At 37.4% G+C, this 16,435-nt stretch overlaps 1 protein-coding gene across 2 annotated transcripts in view; it reads left to right on the top strand.

Annotated features, from left to right (window-relative positions):
- The window catches only part of phactr3a (phosphatase and actin regulator 3a), a 32,734-nt gene extending 16,320 nt beyond the window's left edge, over positions 1–16,414 (top strand). Inside the window, exons 2-12 of one of the 2 annotated variants that reach the window (XM_056732572.1) lie at positions 1,957–2,118; positions 6,033–6,188; positions 8,164–8,358; positions 8,439–8,658; positions 8,744–8,886; positions 9,241–9,394; positions 13,948–14,003; positions 14,745–14,806; positions 15,206–15,350; positions 15,505–15,580; positions 15,794–16,414. In XM_056732572.1, the coding sequence (XP_056588550.1) occupies positions 1,957–2,118; positions 6,033–6,188; positions 8,164–8,358; positions 8,439–8,658; positions 8,744–8,886; positions 9,241–9,394; positions 13,948–14,003; positions 14,745–14,806; positions 15,206–15,350; positions 15,505–15,580; positions 15,794–15,809 (1,385 nt within the window). In that variant the 3' untranslated portion in view covers positions 15,810–16,414. Of the gene's footprint in view, positions 1–1,956; positions 2,119–6,032; positions 6,189–8,163; positions 8,359–8,438; positions 8,659–8,743; positions 8,887–9,240; positions 9,395–13,947; positions 14,004–14,744; positions 14,807–15,205; positions 15,581–15,793 lie in introns of both variants that reach the window. The other variant, XR_008904812.1, reaches the window with a different exon arrangement.
- Positions 16,415–16,435: the final 21 nt, after the last annotated feature.

Below are 16,435 nucleotides of genomic sequence, written 5' to 3'. Positions count from 1 at the left end.
AATGCGAAGAGGACATCTCTGCAAATTTTGGTTAAAAGGTGACTACACTGAAAATGCTTAAATATACAGTAGTTTTACATAATTCTCATTGTTGTTTTTTTGGAAGTTGCATTTACACTTCTTGGTTTAAAACTCCCAGGTAACAGTCATGCCAAATGCATAAATTATGTAATATAAAAACAGTTTTAACAGTAATACCATAAAATGAGTAGAAGATTGTATTCTACAATAGCATCTTCTCTTTGCATCTAATACATCAATATCGCAACACAAGTGGGTTTGCTTTATTTTTATGTGCTGCATAGTGAATACGTTTAGTGGATACGGTCAGGTATTTCTACCAAACCTTTGGCACGATTTCAATGAAACCAGAAACGTGGGCATCTCTGGCACCCAGCCACTATGCAGGCCTCTACACTTACTGGCTTTCTGTTTATAAAATGCTGTGCTGGGCTCCATTAATAACTCCATTTCAATATTGTATAACTCCTTTTAGGATCCATCAGCTTTCATAACCAGACTTTTTATTAGCGTGCGTTGCGTAACACATCAACAACCTGCGTGATTATGTGTTATAACTATAAATTTCATTTATGTTCATTATACAAAGCAAATGGATCATGCAGTATGACACCAGCCAGTCTTGAATCATCCGATAGGGTAGTATGTTTGATATTGTATCCTATGAAAGAGTGGGCCGTGATTGGCTGCACTGGGTCTTCTGCAAGCGCTTCCGTATAGCAACAGACCCCCCTCCCCTCCGTACACCCCTCCTCATTTCCCCATCCTCCCTTTCCTCAGACAGTGGCAGCCCCTCATACCACGCTCAAATTCTGCATCTGGGGGAGCGGTAACCATAGTAACAGCTAGGCGCTGACCCTGCCTCTGCTGACTCGCCTCGGCACAGTGTTTTTCAAGCTTGACCTGGATTCTGTAGCGTTGGTTAGTCGGGCAAAAGACACTTGCTCGATTGACCCGCTTCTTTTGTAGTATGTGGTCAGCGATCAGAGGACCTCCATGCATTGGGCTCGGCGCCTCTGGCTCTGTGACGGCACTCGCCTGCCGCCACTGCCCACACGACACTATTTCAGTACAAGAGTGCTTTGCCGAGGGTTGACTCATTTACTGTATGAATGGAGCTGTTCCTATGTGTGAATATTATAAAGGATTAGTCTAGCCTGCCGAAGGAAATGATGCTGCTGTGGGTGTTGTATTAGGCATTGTGTGCTACGACAAGCAGTTATTCTTCTGATGACACATTTTTGATGCTGCATGATTGTGTGCACGCAGGCAGACGGCAAGACATCAACCGGAAACGTCAGTAGGTTTAGTGTCCATTTGACCGAAAACTGGAAATAAAACAAGTGGAAGTGGTAGTTTTTGTACCAAACACTTTCTGAGCCCCTTAAAGAGAAAGTTTTCTCAAGAAACCTTTATTCACCCTGATTTCATTCCAAACCTGTTCGACTTTCTTTCTTCTGCAGAAGACAAAAGAATATATTTTGAAGAATGTTGGTAAGCAAACAACATTGAACCTCATGGACTTCCATTGTATGGAATGGACACAAAACCACTGAGACATTTCACAAAATATCTTAATTTGTGCTCCACATGTTCACATTTTAAGATTACACCAGCATTGTCAAAACTCAAAATTCGTTTTAAGTAGTTCCTTTCATGCCTGTAGTTTTGTGTAGGTTGATCTGTCACCTTTTTTATCATCATTGCTTTGTGGTTCTGAATTATCATAATGGGCTAAATCTTAATATCAATTGCTGTCATCTCATAACTGTCTTAATTAAGATCAGGTCTAAATTAAGCAGCCATTTGGGAACATAAAGCACCCATTAGAGTCTGTATAAATTCTCAAGGTTTATATTATCTGTCAGTACAGTCGGCATGTGATCACTGGACATTACTCATGGATGCTGAGAGCATTTGTCTCGTCTGTTACAGATGTGATGGAGCAGCAGCAGGTTCTGCGCTCCAGCTGTCTGGTGAGTGGAGTTCACACTCCTCCCATCCGTCGCCACAGTAAGCTGGCCACGCTGGGGCGCATCTTCAGGCCGTGGAAATGGAGGAAAAAGAAAAACGAGAAGCTGAAGCAAAGCTCTACAGGTAAGACAAGCAATGCCTTGATAACTTTTCATGTGCTGGTGATATAGCAAATTGTGTGTATTAGTTATAGTATGTGTATATTAGTATATTAGTGTGTGTTTTATAAAAATAAAAATTAAGTAGTTAAACATCCCTAGGACCTAAATTTTCCCTAGAATGCAAATTAAGTTAGTTTTGGAAGTTTTGGAAGCTCTCTGACTCCTCTATAGATTGCAACGCAACAAAACACAACGAGCAACATGACATCGTCTCATTATATTGATTTATAATGAACCACCGGAGTCGCGTGGACAATTTTACGAAGTAAAACGAAGTCTTTATGCACATTCAGCACTTCGAAGATTGGTGGAGTTTAGGGCTGCAACAACGAATCGATTAAATCGATTAAAATCGGTTACTAAAAAAGTTGTCAACGAATTTCATAATCGATTCGTTGTGTCGCGCGACGCGGAGCCGTTTGATTATAAAAAAAAAACTTTATTTGAGCGCGGAGCGGAGTAACAAACTCGGTCTCTCTCGCGCACTGATACTAGCAGAGTTCGGCGCGTCATAGATAGGGCGGAGCAAAAATAAAAAAACGAGCAGAGGTAAAGGAAAGAGAGAAAGGGGAGAAATAACAAAACGATGTGAAAAACAAGAGAGTTGACAGGTATGCCAGGTTAGGTCCTGTGTATGAAATTTAGCGGCATGTAGTGGTGAGGTTGTAAATTGCAAACAACGGCTCACTCCATCCCTTCCCCCTTCCTTTTGAAGCACTAAGGTGGCTGGCACAGGACTAACACCATGTCTACACCTGAAATAACCGGCGCGACGGGACACAACAAAAGACAATAGATACTGATTAGAATCCATTATCATTTTGTCCTCACTGGATGTGTCCGGTTTCGACATGGTGTAAGATGTTGTCACAGTTTCATTTCTTTGCCGAAGGAGATAACGTATTTTGTGGAGCAGTTTGTTAATTTAGGGCTACTGTAGAAACAACATGGTGAATTTTATGTAAGGGGACCCGCAGTGTATGTAGATAGAAATTGCTCATTCTCAGGTTATAAAAACATAACGCTTCCTTATGTTAGGTATTCATACACCTCTGAAGACGTAGATATGTATATTATATTGCAATTCAGTCAATAGATCCTCAAAAAAATTACACACGGCACATTTAAATTCTAAAGATGTTTTATAATAATAATCATTATTCTATTTACAATGGAAATACATAATTATTCTTGTTTTTATTAATATTATTACATTTATTAAATTAAATCATAATCAACATAGTTATCATAGTTTTATTTTAATTACATTGTTTTAGATTTTGGGTTAATTAAAGTTATAGAAATTTTGGTTTTATGTCCTTTTATAATCTATTGGTTTATTTTTTAATGCTGCTATATAAGATTCATTCATTTTTATTTTGTTTTTTGATATAATTTTACTGCTTTAAACTTACTTCAGTTTATTTTTGATGCAACATTTCAAATTTTCCTTGAATTAAGTATTTCAATCATTTTTAAGTCAATATTTGATGATTTCAATGACAGGAACGTTTTCAAATTTTAGTAAACTAAAATAACCTTGATAGTGAAGATGGTCAAGAAAGACATTTTAAGATAGAAATGAAAACAATCATCTATAATACAATATCAATAAAAAAATAACTAACAACAGGGCAGAAGTGTAGAGCAAAAAGTTTTGTTTAATGTTTAGTTTTGTGAGAGGATAATAATAATATGCAGTACAGTGAGAGAAGCTGTGTGATGTCTCTGTGGCACAGGCGGCAGAGTAGGGGTGTAAAGGGTGGAGCAGCCAAGATCTTTGGTACAAGACCATGAAGGTTACAGTTGTTTGATGCATTGATCTTAATGAGGGAAGGATGCTGTGGAGCTGTATTACAAAGGTTAAGAGTCTTTAAAAGCCTGCTTGTAAATAATCATATTAAGGTTATAGAGTCATTGTGAATGGACTTGATCACCACAAAATTTCCACTGCTAATGGAAAGCTCTATCTATCGAGCTACTTCATAAAGATGCTAACCCTCTATTTTATTAGTATTGAGCTTTAAGAGACAGACAGGTAATGAAGACGTATCATCTATGATACAATAGACACTGACATGGCAATTTTTATCCAGGAGGAGGCATGTAGAGTTTAGACGGTTTCAAAGTGCAACAGAAACAAATGTTACTGGACTGCCCTTAACTTCCGGTACATATTCAGAAACAATAGAAAGCCTGTAGATTATTTCTGATAACAAGCAAAAGAAACCGAGAAGAGCTGTTACTTGGCTAAACTTGTCCCTCCAATACTTTAAAATTAGACTGCAACACCAAACTCAACCACCAGATGTCGAAGTTGCGATCATTTTTACTTCCGTATTTTGCATTTATGATTGAATTCAAAGAGTAGAATACCAAGAAGCGAAACTCAATAGATCGTTCCATTGCAACAAAAACGCCCTGCGATTTCCACCATTTTGGGGTGAAAGCGACTCTGCTTTTTGCTGTCGCGATGGCAATATCAGCTGCTTTGTTAAAAAAAACATTAAAGCTGAACTTCTACTTGAATGATGATAATGCATGATGATAAATGCCTTTGCTTGCTAGAAACCGTGTCAGTTATGAAGCATTTTCACCCCAAAATGCTGTTTCCCAAATCTTTGGTATGCTATACTCTTTAGTGAAACGGAATTTCTAATGAAAAAAAATGGGCGTGACTTTCGTCTTTCTCTGCGATTTAATTGGATGTATAAAAACAGCTGTTGCATTTATAAAACGAAACTGGGAGCAGACTGATATTCGAAGGGGAGGAGTTAACGGATGCTCCGCCCAAGCCATCTAACAAACCTCATCTACGATGGATAGTCAGTTTCAGAAGTGTTTTTTCAGATTTTAACTAAAGATTATGAGGGCACACAAATTTTGAAAAGAGAATAACCCAGAGTAATAAACTATTAACAAAAACGCTGCAATATTAAAAAATGCATTGTAATTTTTTATTTTTTATATTTAATGTTTACTTTATATGCAACCAAACTACAGGAACCATTCAACAAATTGTTTGTTTAATAAACTGAACAAACAACAAATTTCAACAAATCGTTTATTAAAATAAAAGATTATACAATCAAATAATAATATAAGTAAGTATATAAATAAGATATAAATAGTTATAATTTTAAACACTAGTCGAACACAGACCAGAAGTTAACTGCAGTCCCGGCGCACACGTCCGACGAAACAGTCTATAGTGTGAAAAGCAAAAGCAAGGACCAATTCTCAGGGGACACCCCAGGTAACAGTGATTGATGATTTATTATTCAGAAAGGGAAAACAAACTGCTGTTTGTCATTGAACCAGAGTAGTTTCCTGCACTACGGATGCCAACAGCTAAAAGGCAGAATCAAACACAGACCTAACGTCCAGAGAGAGAAGGAATATTAAACAGCCCTGAGTCAGCAGAGAGACAGAGGTCATTTACAGCCCTGAGGAGAGCTGTCCCTGTGCAGAGGACAAGATGGAAGGAAAAGATCTGAAACCTCATCTCCATTATTATTATATATATTTTTTGCCATAGCTCATTATTATATGAATATTTTACCAAAAAAGTATTTAAAAAGTACTTTTTATTTTACAGTTCCTGAAAAACAGCGAATTTGGACATCAGAGCTTTCATAAGGACAGGAACTAGTGCCGGGTCTGGGTGTGGGTGTCTAGGGAGGGCATGTGACTGAAGTGTTTCCTGTGCGAAAATATTAATATATACATTAACATACAAACACATACTTACATCACAATCACATTAGCAAGATGATGACACAGATGGGTGTTTTGTGTGTATGTGCGTGTGAAGAAAAGAACAGGTTGATTGTTGATATGTGTTTGTCAATCTAATGAACGTTCATCTGTGTCTAGATGTGGCCCTGGCCTCTGGACTTCACTCTCCAGATATAAGCTCTCCCATCCAGGGCATCTCAGATGCAGAGATCCGGCTGCCGGGCTCTCAGGGGCCCATTCTCAGCATCAGTAGCATGGAGTACCTCAGCTCAGAGCAAGACAATCTCCCCACCAGTGAGTGACCTCATGACATTTACATTAACATTTACATTTACATTTAGGCATTTGGCAGACGCTTTTATCCAAAGCGACTTACATTGCTTTATCCTATACATTTTACATAGGTATTTGCAATCCTCTGGGATCGAACCCACAACCTTGTGTTGTTAACGCAATGCTCTTACCGCTGAGCTACAGGAAAACTGGAGAGGTGTACAGTTATTTCATTTATATGATGGGGTAATCATTGGTGATAAGTGTCAATACAGTTGACCCTTACCAATGAAGCTGCTTTTAATGTTAAAACATTTATTTTAACACACTAGACTGTGTAGAGATGAGAAAGCTATTGTAGGTTGATTTTCACAAAGTGTAAACACGGTTATGGATAATATACCTGTAGAAAGGTTTCACTACATTTTAAGAAAGTGTCCAGTATGCATAGGATACACCTACTTACACCCTTAATACTATTTAATAACTTTCCTAGGAAGCACCTAAAGCATATGGTTAAAAGAATATTTCCAAAATGTGTACAGTTAAATTTTAAAAGGGCTCAAATATAAAGAAAGTTTTACTTTAATTTACTGAAGTTCATTTTTTAATTGTATCTTTTGTGTTAAAAAGTGTTAAAAATGGCACGTCACAAATCATGTCAACAGGTCAGTGGTGTGTTTCTCAAAAGCATGGTTTGCCAACTATGGTCGCAAGTTCCGTCGTTTCAGCATAATTCAACAATTCAAGTGTGTCCCGAAACCATCGTTCCAACGATCAATCACTTGTAGCATCGCAAGATTGCGTGTTTGGCACTACAGATCTTGAGCTGTGGTTAGAAGCCATATTCCTTATGATTATGACATGTAGACTTACATCCATCATGCTTTTGAGCAAAGTAAGCAAGCAATATGCAGTGCATTCTATATCCATCATTCTAAATATATATAAAATTCAATTTGACATCTTTTAGTTTTTTAAGAAAATATAAGTGTTTTTTGTAAAGTCTGCATGCGCCTAGTCTCAGCCTCAGATGTCATGCCCACGGACCGTTGGCTAAACGTCTGATGCATAAGGCACGGAGTGACGTAGAAAGAAACTTATGAATGAATTAAACATCACGAGCAAACTACATTAAAGTCAATGCAAAGAAGCGAATTCGCGGCAGGCACCACAGATGCCACGAATCAGACAGCGAAAAATTTCAACACCAGTGAGAAATTCGCGCCAAGAGGGGATCGACACCTACTGTTTGACACTTGCAGCCGCGTGCAGACATTCCTTGTCGCCTCATGTTTTTCGCATCAAATGATGAAATAACGAAACTATTCCAGCGAGTAATAAAGACCGAGGAACACGATGCTTCGCCTTCGGTTTGAATACAGCATTAAAATCCCCCAGACACCTGTAATGAGTTTTGCTTTCAATTTTTGTTGTAGATCATTTGGCAGTAGATACATATTTTGAAATCCAGGAAACAAAACTGTAAAAAACTGCAAGTTGGGTGAAAAATAACATGAAAGACATGTAATTTTAGTCTATGAAGGAAATGTCATTTTACTGGGGGTTTTTGGTGCCCCAGGTGCCGGAATATTTTTTTTGTGTGTACAAATATCTTGTGCCTTTGGATGGTATGATGGCAGTTTATAATAAGATGATCTTTATTTTTATTGAATACACTGTACATTTTTAAAGAAGACGCCTTTGAAACTACACAGATGTTTATGGCTGCAGCATGAGCCTAACCTGCGATGATAAGCTTCTAATAAACAACAGATCTGCAAAATGTATGGATTTATGGAGTTTATAAAAGTCATACAGTTACAGCATATAACAATAAACTATAATGGAGAACATAGTGTTTTATCATGACAACAGTCAGAAAGTCAGATTTGCTAAATAGTCATTAATCAATAATCAAAAATACATGAACTTGTCTATAATCAAGAACAAGTAAGTGTTTCTGAACCTTTGTCTCTCTTTCTCCTGCCCATAGTAGATTTTGCACTGGACAACGACACAACAGAAGAAACAAATTCGAACGAGGACGACGAGGACGAGGAGGTGGTTTCTGTAAACGAGAATGAAGGCGTTGAGGAGGATGCAGAGGACGGAGAAGAAGATGAAGAAGATGAACCACAGGAACAGTCTCCTCATGACAGTCATGCGTCCCAACTCAGCGCTGAGGAAGGTCTGTTCATTTCCACACTTTGAGTATCACACTAAAGCCCAATGCTTGCACTAAGTGACTGCGTTTGTTTGTTTCTGCAGACGCGGATAAAGTCGCCAACGCAGCTGTGCCTCAGTCAAACTGTTTTCTCCCGAAAGAACCGCCCAGGGTCAATGACGGCCCCAGTCCCGTGGTTTTACGGGGGCCTTTTAGCAATCATGCGGGTTCGCCGCATATAGGCAGCATACACCCACCGCTGCCCCCTAGCTGTATAATAGAGGAACTGCACCGTGCCCTGGCATCAAAGCTAAGACAAGAAAGGTAAATATTGACAAACAATTCGTATTCTTCTCTCCTGAATTTAGTTTGGGTGTGGAAGGTTGATAATATGTTTCTTTATCAATAGCATTGAGCGGGAGCCATGTGGAGACTGTGAGAACAGGAAGGAGGCCGAGGAAAACAAGGAGAATGTTAGACAGGACCACTTCTCCACCGATGCTTCGGGAATCATTTGTGACATCGACAGCTGGAATGAGTCTGTCATTTCTGGTGGGTTTATCGCATATACAGTAGTACTACAATAAAGAATCGACAATAGTCAACTTGTCCCTCAGGTAATTGCATTAAATACATTTTGGGTTTTGTGTTTTGACTGGTTACATACTGGTGAAGTGTTCACTGTGTTTACTGGTTTTATGGTCAAAATGTAAAAACGGAGTGGCAAAGTTATCTTTTATGGTAATAAAAATAGCCTCTCACAGATCATGTCAGCAGGTCTGAACTTGTAAAAAACAAAACAACGCACAAACATTGAAATTATTTAGATTATCATTACATCATTGTCTGTAGTGATCTCTCGTCCTGTAGTGTCATTTAATGGTAAAAATGGTCCTCTGTGTGCAGGCACATTGCCAAGGAGAATGAGGAAGGAGCTGCTGTCTGTGAAGCTTCGAAATCGTCCCAGCAAACAGGAGCTGGAGGACAGGAACATTTTTCCAACACGTAGTGACCAGGAGAGACAGGAGATCCGGCAACAGATAGAAATGAAACTCGCTAAGTGAGTCCCACTTGTGTCTACTGCACATCCAAACATATCAAATATTACACTGCCCCCTGCTGGTGTCTTTCAGACTGTCTGAGCATGAACACAAATTATGAATTCTGCCCAATTATAGCTACTTATTTCCCATGCAAATATCCTAGAGCAAATTTTACTGTTTAGTTCAGTGTGTACTTTATGCATTTCTTTCAATAGCACAATTTAACCACTTTTTTAAGTTGTCTTTCGCATTAATTTTTACTGTTTCTTTATGAAGTTTAACATTCTGAATACGAAAATCACATTTTTTTTTGCGACAGTACTCACAAAAAATATATATATATATTTTCACACATTTCTGTATTATTACTCATACGCAGAAATTACAAGGTACTTGCATATCACTGATCTCAAAACAACAATTTATCATAACAGTAATTCAAAATGAGTCGTCCAAACTTCAGAAGTGTACATTAGAAGTCTTTTATGACTAACACTGTCCAAGTTCCAGACGTAGTCACCCATCATCGCTTCATCCCACCTTCCATGTGCTACAGAAATTTCGAGAATTTTCTGACAGTGACAACTGGAAATTAATATTATTTATATGTGAAAATGTGTACAGTCTTTGTTCATTTGCAATATTCCGATATATCGTAATTAATCATCTAAGCTCAAAATTTACTTGAGCTAAATAACATTTGAAAATAATTGAAGAGTTTGGTTCAAAATGAGATAACTCAGATTAAAAAAATAAAATCTAGTTTTTTTATTGTGCCTTACCGTTATTATCAATCAAACTGCAGTTATCTCATTTTGGAACCAAACTCTTCAAATATTACTGAAATAATTAGCCCCACAGAACCTTTCAAGAGCTATAAAAAGGGGCAAACAAATATTTGGTACACTGTGTAATCGTTCCCCATGATAAATAATACATTATAAATTGATTATTAAAAACTATCTATCCACATAAAACTTTTGTTTGACACTCCATAAACCAAAGTAGGACCTCAAAAATTCCTAGTTATGTACTCTTTCACTGTTATACTCAGATATAATGTCTAGTTTGAAGCAACACATCAACAAACACTTTTAAATGGGTGTTTTACTTTCACTGTGGTCCGTGCAATATTGGTTTTTAAAATGTAGATCTCAGAGTTTAAAGAAGATAAATACTGGCACTGCATCTACAGAGTATGGTGATATTAAGTCAAATCAAATAAAAACAAAGGTGAAACGTAAGGCCAGCAGAAGGCCAGAGGCAATGTAATATTTAATATCTGATCTTCACATCAAAGTGGTGAGAAATACTCCAGGAAAGAGCAGACAGTAAGGGTGATGGTGAGTTGTGCTCATGTTAACTCTTGCGTTCGGCTGTGGTATTTCTCACCAGCGAGAACAGCCCTTTGTTGATTCTCAGAAGAACAAGCCATCATGTTCAGAGAGCTAAAATGTCCTGAGCAATGTCCAAACACCACCATGATAAGTGATCTCGACCAGTTATGTAATGGTGATAGAACCATGACCGGCCTGCAGAAGATGCGATTCACATAAAGACGTGAGGGAATTTATGACACTGAACAGAGATTCACATTTATGTAAATGAACATAAGATTCCAGCATTTATGCATATGATGCATATGTATTCACCGAATAAATGGCTTCTTAAAGGGATCGTTCAGCCTGAAAATAACAAGTCTCTCATCATTTATTTACTTGCGTGTTGTCCAAAGCTTGCATGTGAATCTTTTTATATTATAAGAGAAGATGTTTTGAGAAATGTCTCAGTGGTTTTGTGTGCATCTAATGGAAGTCAATGGGAGTCAATTTTGATATAAAATATCTTATTTTGCATTTAGCTGAAATAAGAAAATCACGCAGGTTTGTAATGTGGGTGAATAAATGATAAATACATTTTAACTTTAAAGTTCAAATTGATCCTATTACAGATTTTTTTATATTCGACCCAACACTGGTTAAGAAATAACGTAGCAATTTTTGAGTGGATTTTAAAGGTACAAGAAAACATTTATTTAAATTCTATTTTGTTATATATATATATCTGTGTGATGGCATGCCTGTGCCTATGTGATGATGTTGCCAGAACCGAGCTGAAATATTTGTGGTCTGGATTTAGGATAAGAAAGTCGGTTAGTCAGCAAACCATGATCAAGTTCACTTGAAAGCTTGAACTAGGTCAGCAGATAGTGTGATGGTCATTGCCTCTTCAGGACAGGCTTCTGTCTGAGCTAAACACACAATGACACTTCACTGCAGTAGTGTGTCATGACCCTCCTATCTTTGGCTTACCCTGCCCTACTCTTTGACAGAAGAAAGACACGGCTGGAGCTATTTTTAGAGCTCAGACTGGTGAATAATAGATCGTAGTGCAGGTTTCCCTGCTCCATCGTGTATGCAGTAGTGAATTCAACACACACGGTCGGCACACCGCAGGCCTCATAACCAAATCACACAAATGTATGATGAGATTTCAGAATAAAGCACATTATCATCAAATGAAGCGCTATGAATAATAAGATGTATATGAAATTAGACCAATTCCAGTGTAGCACCGTCAGCTTTCTTTGTTTCAGCATTGACAGGAAGCTACTGTTGCTAGGCAACCCATGATACAGGTCAATAATATACAGGCGGCTTCCAAAGAGGAGCGTTGGGAGTAGTTCTCCATTTCAGTTCATGAAATGTTAATGGTGCCACATCTGCTGGAATCCCGTCTCTTACTCAGCTAACATGAGTGACACACGACTGTTACACTGCCACACTTTGTTGATGTAACCTGACGTGCCTATACGTCAATTCAGGAATATTATTGTATATTTTTGACTACATTTCAATACATAAGCATTAAATATATTTTTAGATTGTAAAGTGAAGCATTTTATGATATTTTACTTAGCCAGTTTACTCATTTATAGTATTTTAAAGCAGATTTTCAGCAAATGACTAACGGCTTTCCAAGTTATTTTAGTTTACACAAGATTGCAGAATGCAAATGATGGATTCTAATAGCATGGAAATAAAAAGCTGAAGATGAAAAGTATTCTCTATTAGTAAAAAAAATCTATTGTTGAGGCTGAAATATATTGAAAAATATTTTTCATCGATGTTTTGTAATCAATGCAGATCAGGGGCAAAATGGCATAATGCACTGAAACAAAACAATTTTAGTAATATTTCACATTGAGTATTTCTTTCGAGTTGTATTTCACATTCAGCCAAATAATTTTATAAGTAATCATATGAATATATTTTGACATATACATGAATATTAGGTAAACCAAAGAATCCACAAATGTACTATTATCTTTCAAAATATCAGTGTTTTAGTAAAATTATGATAATATAAGGAGTATTCAATCTACCTGATCTACATTTGACTATTTCCATTCCGGAAATTCTAATGGTGTCCAAAATACAAAATACTACCAATACAAAACGTTTTTTGGTTAAGTTTATTAATTATTATTTCTTAACAAAAACTAATTAACAAAATTTCCAAAAATGTAACAAAACAAAACTAGACATCTAAAAATAAGAGCCAATTTAAAATATGGATAAAAATACAATTAAACCAAATACAAAACAATAGACCAATAGACTTGTTATGTGAGAGAGAGAGAGAGAGAGAGAGAGAGATAGATAGATAGATAGATAGAGAGAGATAGAGAGAGAGAGAGATAGATAGAGAGAGATAGAGAGAGATATAGAGATATAGAGAGAGAGATATAGAGATATATATATATAGAGAGAGAGATAGATAGATAGAGAGAGAGAGAGATATAGAGATATAGAGAGAGAGATATAGAGATATATATAGAGAGAGAGAGATAGATAGAGAGAGATAGAGAGATATAGAGAGAGAGATAGAGAGAGAGAGATATAGAGATATATATATATATAGAGAGTGAGATAGATAGATAGAGAGAGATAGAGAGAGATATAGAGAGAGAGAGAGATAGATAGAGAGAGATATAGAGATATAGAGATATAGAGAGAGATATAGAGAGAGAGATATAGAGATATAGAGAGAGAGATATAGAGAGAGAGATATAGAGATATATATATATAGAGAGAGAGAGAGAGATAGATAGATAGATAGAGATAGATAGAGAGAGATATATATAGAGAGAGAGATATATATATAGAGATAGAGAGAGAGTAGATAGATAGAGAGAGATATAGAGAGAGAGATATATATAGAGATAGAGAGAGAGAGAGAGAGAGAGAGAGAGAGATCAACAAAGCTCATGCTCCTCACTACGCGCGCGCGCCACCCTGTTTAAAACAGCGCGCGCCCCGTTATGCGAACGACCACACTGAGCACGAGACACGAGTTTTCTCTCCGACTACGAGATGACATTCAAGAGTATCGAAAAGCTACGTATTAGATAATTATCCTATAATGTTTGAATAGCGAGGGTGCCGACACGAGGTTTGGTGGATCCAGATGAGGAGCGCACTGGAGCGCGGACACTTTGAGCGTCGCTTCAGAATCTCACTGAATGAGAAATCATGGTACAAAAACTCATTCTGCTCTTCTTCCGCAGGAGACTCAGTCAACGGCCGGCCGTTGAAGAGCTCGAAAGCAGAAATATCTTAAAACGTAAGTGGTACTCACCCATCTTATAGTAATATAATGAGTTCATAAAGTCAGGAGGAAAATATGGGTGTATAATTCACTGTTGGTGCCTAGAAATAATACAAATAATTTAATAACAATATAGAAATAATATTTGCTGCCTTTTTTACATTTTTTTTATATGTTGGCCTACATGTATTTATTTAGATTTAAATTTAAGTTATTATACTGGATGCTACTGCTGCTCATAAGTTTTTCTAAATAAAATGTTTCTCGTGGCGATTTGGTTTGAAAGATTAGTTTTATAGACAAATAAATAACTTAATCGTTCAAAAATACGTCTCAGACTTAATAACACAGAGGAAACGGTATAATATGGGAACTCCTATAATGCATTAAAAAGCATCTGGCGTTACAATACCTCAAAAAGTTGACAAATTGAAGGCAAAGGGTGACAACACTGAAGTTAGGTCTTTTATTATTCTACAATTCTAAGTAACCCTTATCTTATGAACAGTAGGATTTACATTATGTAATGGTCTTGTTTTCCATTGGTCAACCTACCACGTGAACTCCGTTGGATTGCTGTAATCTGTCAGATTAGATACAGGCAGTGGTGCACAAACAAGTTTGGCTTTAACATTTGTTTGTTGGAGATGGGAGCCCCTGCAGTGACCCCTGCGTGAGCATCAGATTCAGCAGTGTCATTTTCTGTGCTTGATTACATCATTGTGTGTGGTCATCATGTCTCTCTTCCTCTTTCAGAGAGGAATGATCAGACAGAACAGGAGGAGAGGAGAGAGATCAAACAGAGGCTTAACAGAAAGGTATACAACACAACAGCTGAATTCAATGTCATTTCAGCTCGAGGAGTGTTGTTGGCTAGAAAAATGAAATCTCAGATCAGCTAGAAAAATCGAACACTCTTCAGAAGTTATCAACTTATTATGGTCTATTAATAAACTAGTAATCAGGGTCTACATTACATACTTAGAAAGAGTGTCTGGTGTGTGTGATGGGATTTGAGTTGTTTACTGAAAAACACCACCTTGAATTGAAGCTCTTATTCCAAAAAGTTTTTGATTCCAAGAAATCGTACAAAACAGAACTGTGATTTCAAAACGGGAGATGAAATTACAGCATTGTAAAGGCATTAGACACTATTTTGTATAAACTGGCAGGTTAACTTTGGCCGGCAAATTAAGGCGTCACTGTTTACGTTATAGCTCAACCAGAGGCCAACAGTCGATGAACTAAGGGAACGAAAGATTCTCATCCGCTTCAGTGACTATGTGGAGGTTGCCAAAGCCCAGGATTATGACAGGAGAGCTGACAAACCCTGGACAAGACTGTCTGCAGCTGACAAGGTATGTGATACAATGCTGATGTCAGCATATTTTTGCTAAGCTTTACGATGGTCAACTCAGCTAAACAAGGACCAAAAGAGGTGAAACGTGTTGGTGAAGCAAATCTAGCGTCAATAGTTCAAATGCTTTTTATATTAGAATATTTGTTCATTTTACAGGCAGCTATCGCAAAGAGCTCAACGAGTTCAAAAGCACCGAGATGGAGGTTCATGTTTCGAGCAAGCACCTAACAAGGTCAGTATGCATGTGCACCTCTCACAGATGTGTCTGTGCTATTTTTAGATCTGCAGATCTATAGTTTTTTTTGCATAACAGGGTGATTCTTCAGCACAGAGGCCATTAGAGCGTCATCTGCTTGTTTTCACTAAATATAATCATAATCAAATCTTGTTCAAGTATTTGATGGTCGTGATAAGAAAAGTCGCCTGTGTTGATTTTCTCCACCAGGTTTCACAGGCCTTGAGAGGGTTTTCTTCCGTGAAGAAAATACTGAAAACGTCGTCTATGTTTAAAGCCTGGACATGCCTCTTCCAGAGACGTGGCGTCGGCCGTGGGATTCTCTTATTCTTCCAGCGCCCTGGGCCGAATGTGGGTGTGCTTAATGCCGGCGGCTGCGTCTCCACCACGATCGGCGGCAGGGAGAACCTGAGGATAATCTGCGGCAATATAAACATGAAGCTGTCAGAGTGAAGAAACTGAGGAATTTAGTTTTTTATGTTTTTAAACTGGACTGCATTTCAGTGATTGCGAAGAATTCGTTTTGGGTAAATGTTTGTGTACTTGTAACCGGCTCCGCTCTGAAAAACCTAAAAAACTAAGAAAAAGTAAAAAAAATACAGTAAAAAGAAAACCATGGGGGTTGATGAGCCTCCTATAAATGACTTTCATATTAACTGTACAAAGTCCTACTGAACAGGGTTGTTCATGTCATCACTTGAAAAAAAATCTTTGTAAGCACTTGTCTTGAAAATATACAACTTTTTGGAAAAAAAATGTCCTGTTATGTTTTTACTATGCAAAAAGCTTACATAACTTGTGTTAAATTAGCATTTATTTGTTGCTGGCTACATTGTTTGTAGTAAGTAGATG

The sequence above is a fragment of the Triplophysa dalaica genome, chromosome 20 (assembly GCF_015846415.1).
Source record: "Triplophysa dalaica isolate WHDGS20190420 chromosome 20, ASM1584641v1, whole genome shotgun sequence".
NCBI lineage: Eukaryota > Metazoa > Chordata > Actinopteri > Cypriniformes > Nemacheilidae > Triplophysa > Triplophysa dalaica.
Note: the sequence above shows the minus strand (reverse complement) of the source record. Positions and strands in the feature narration are given on the sequence as shown.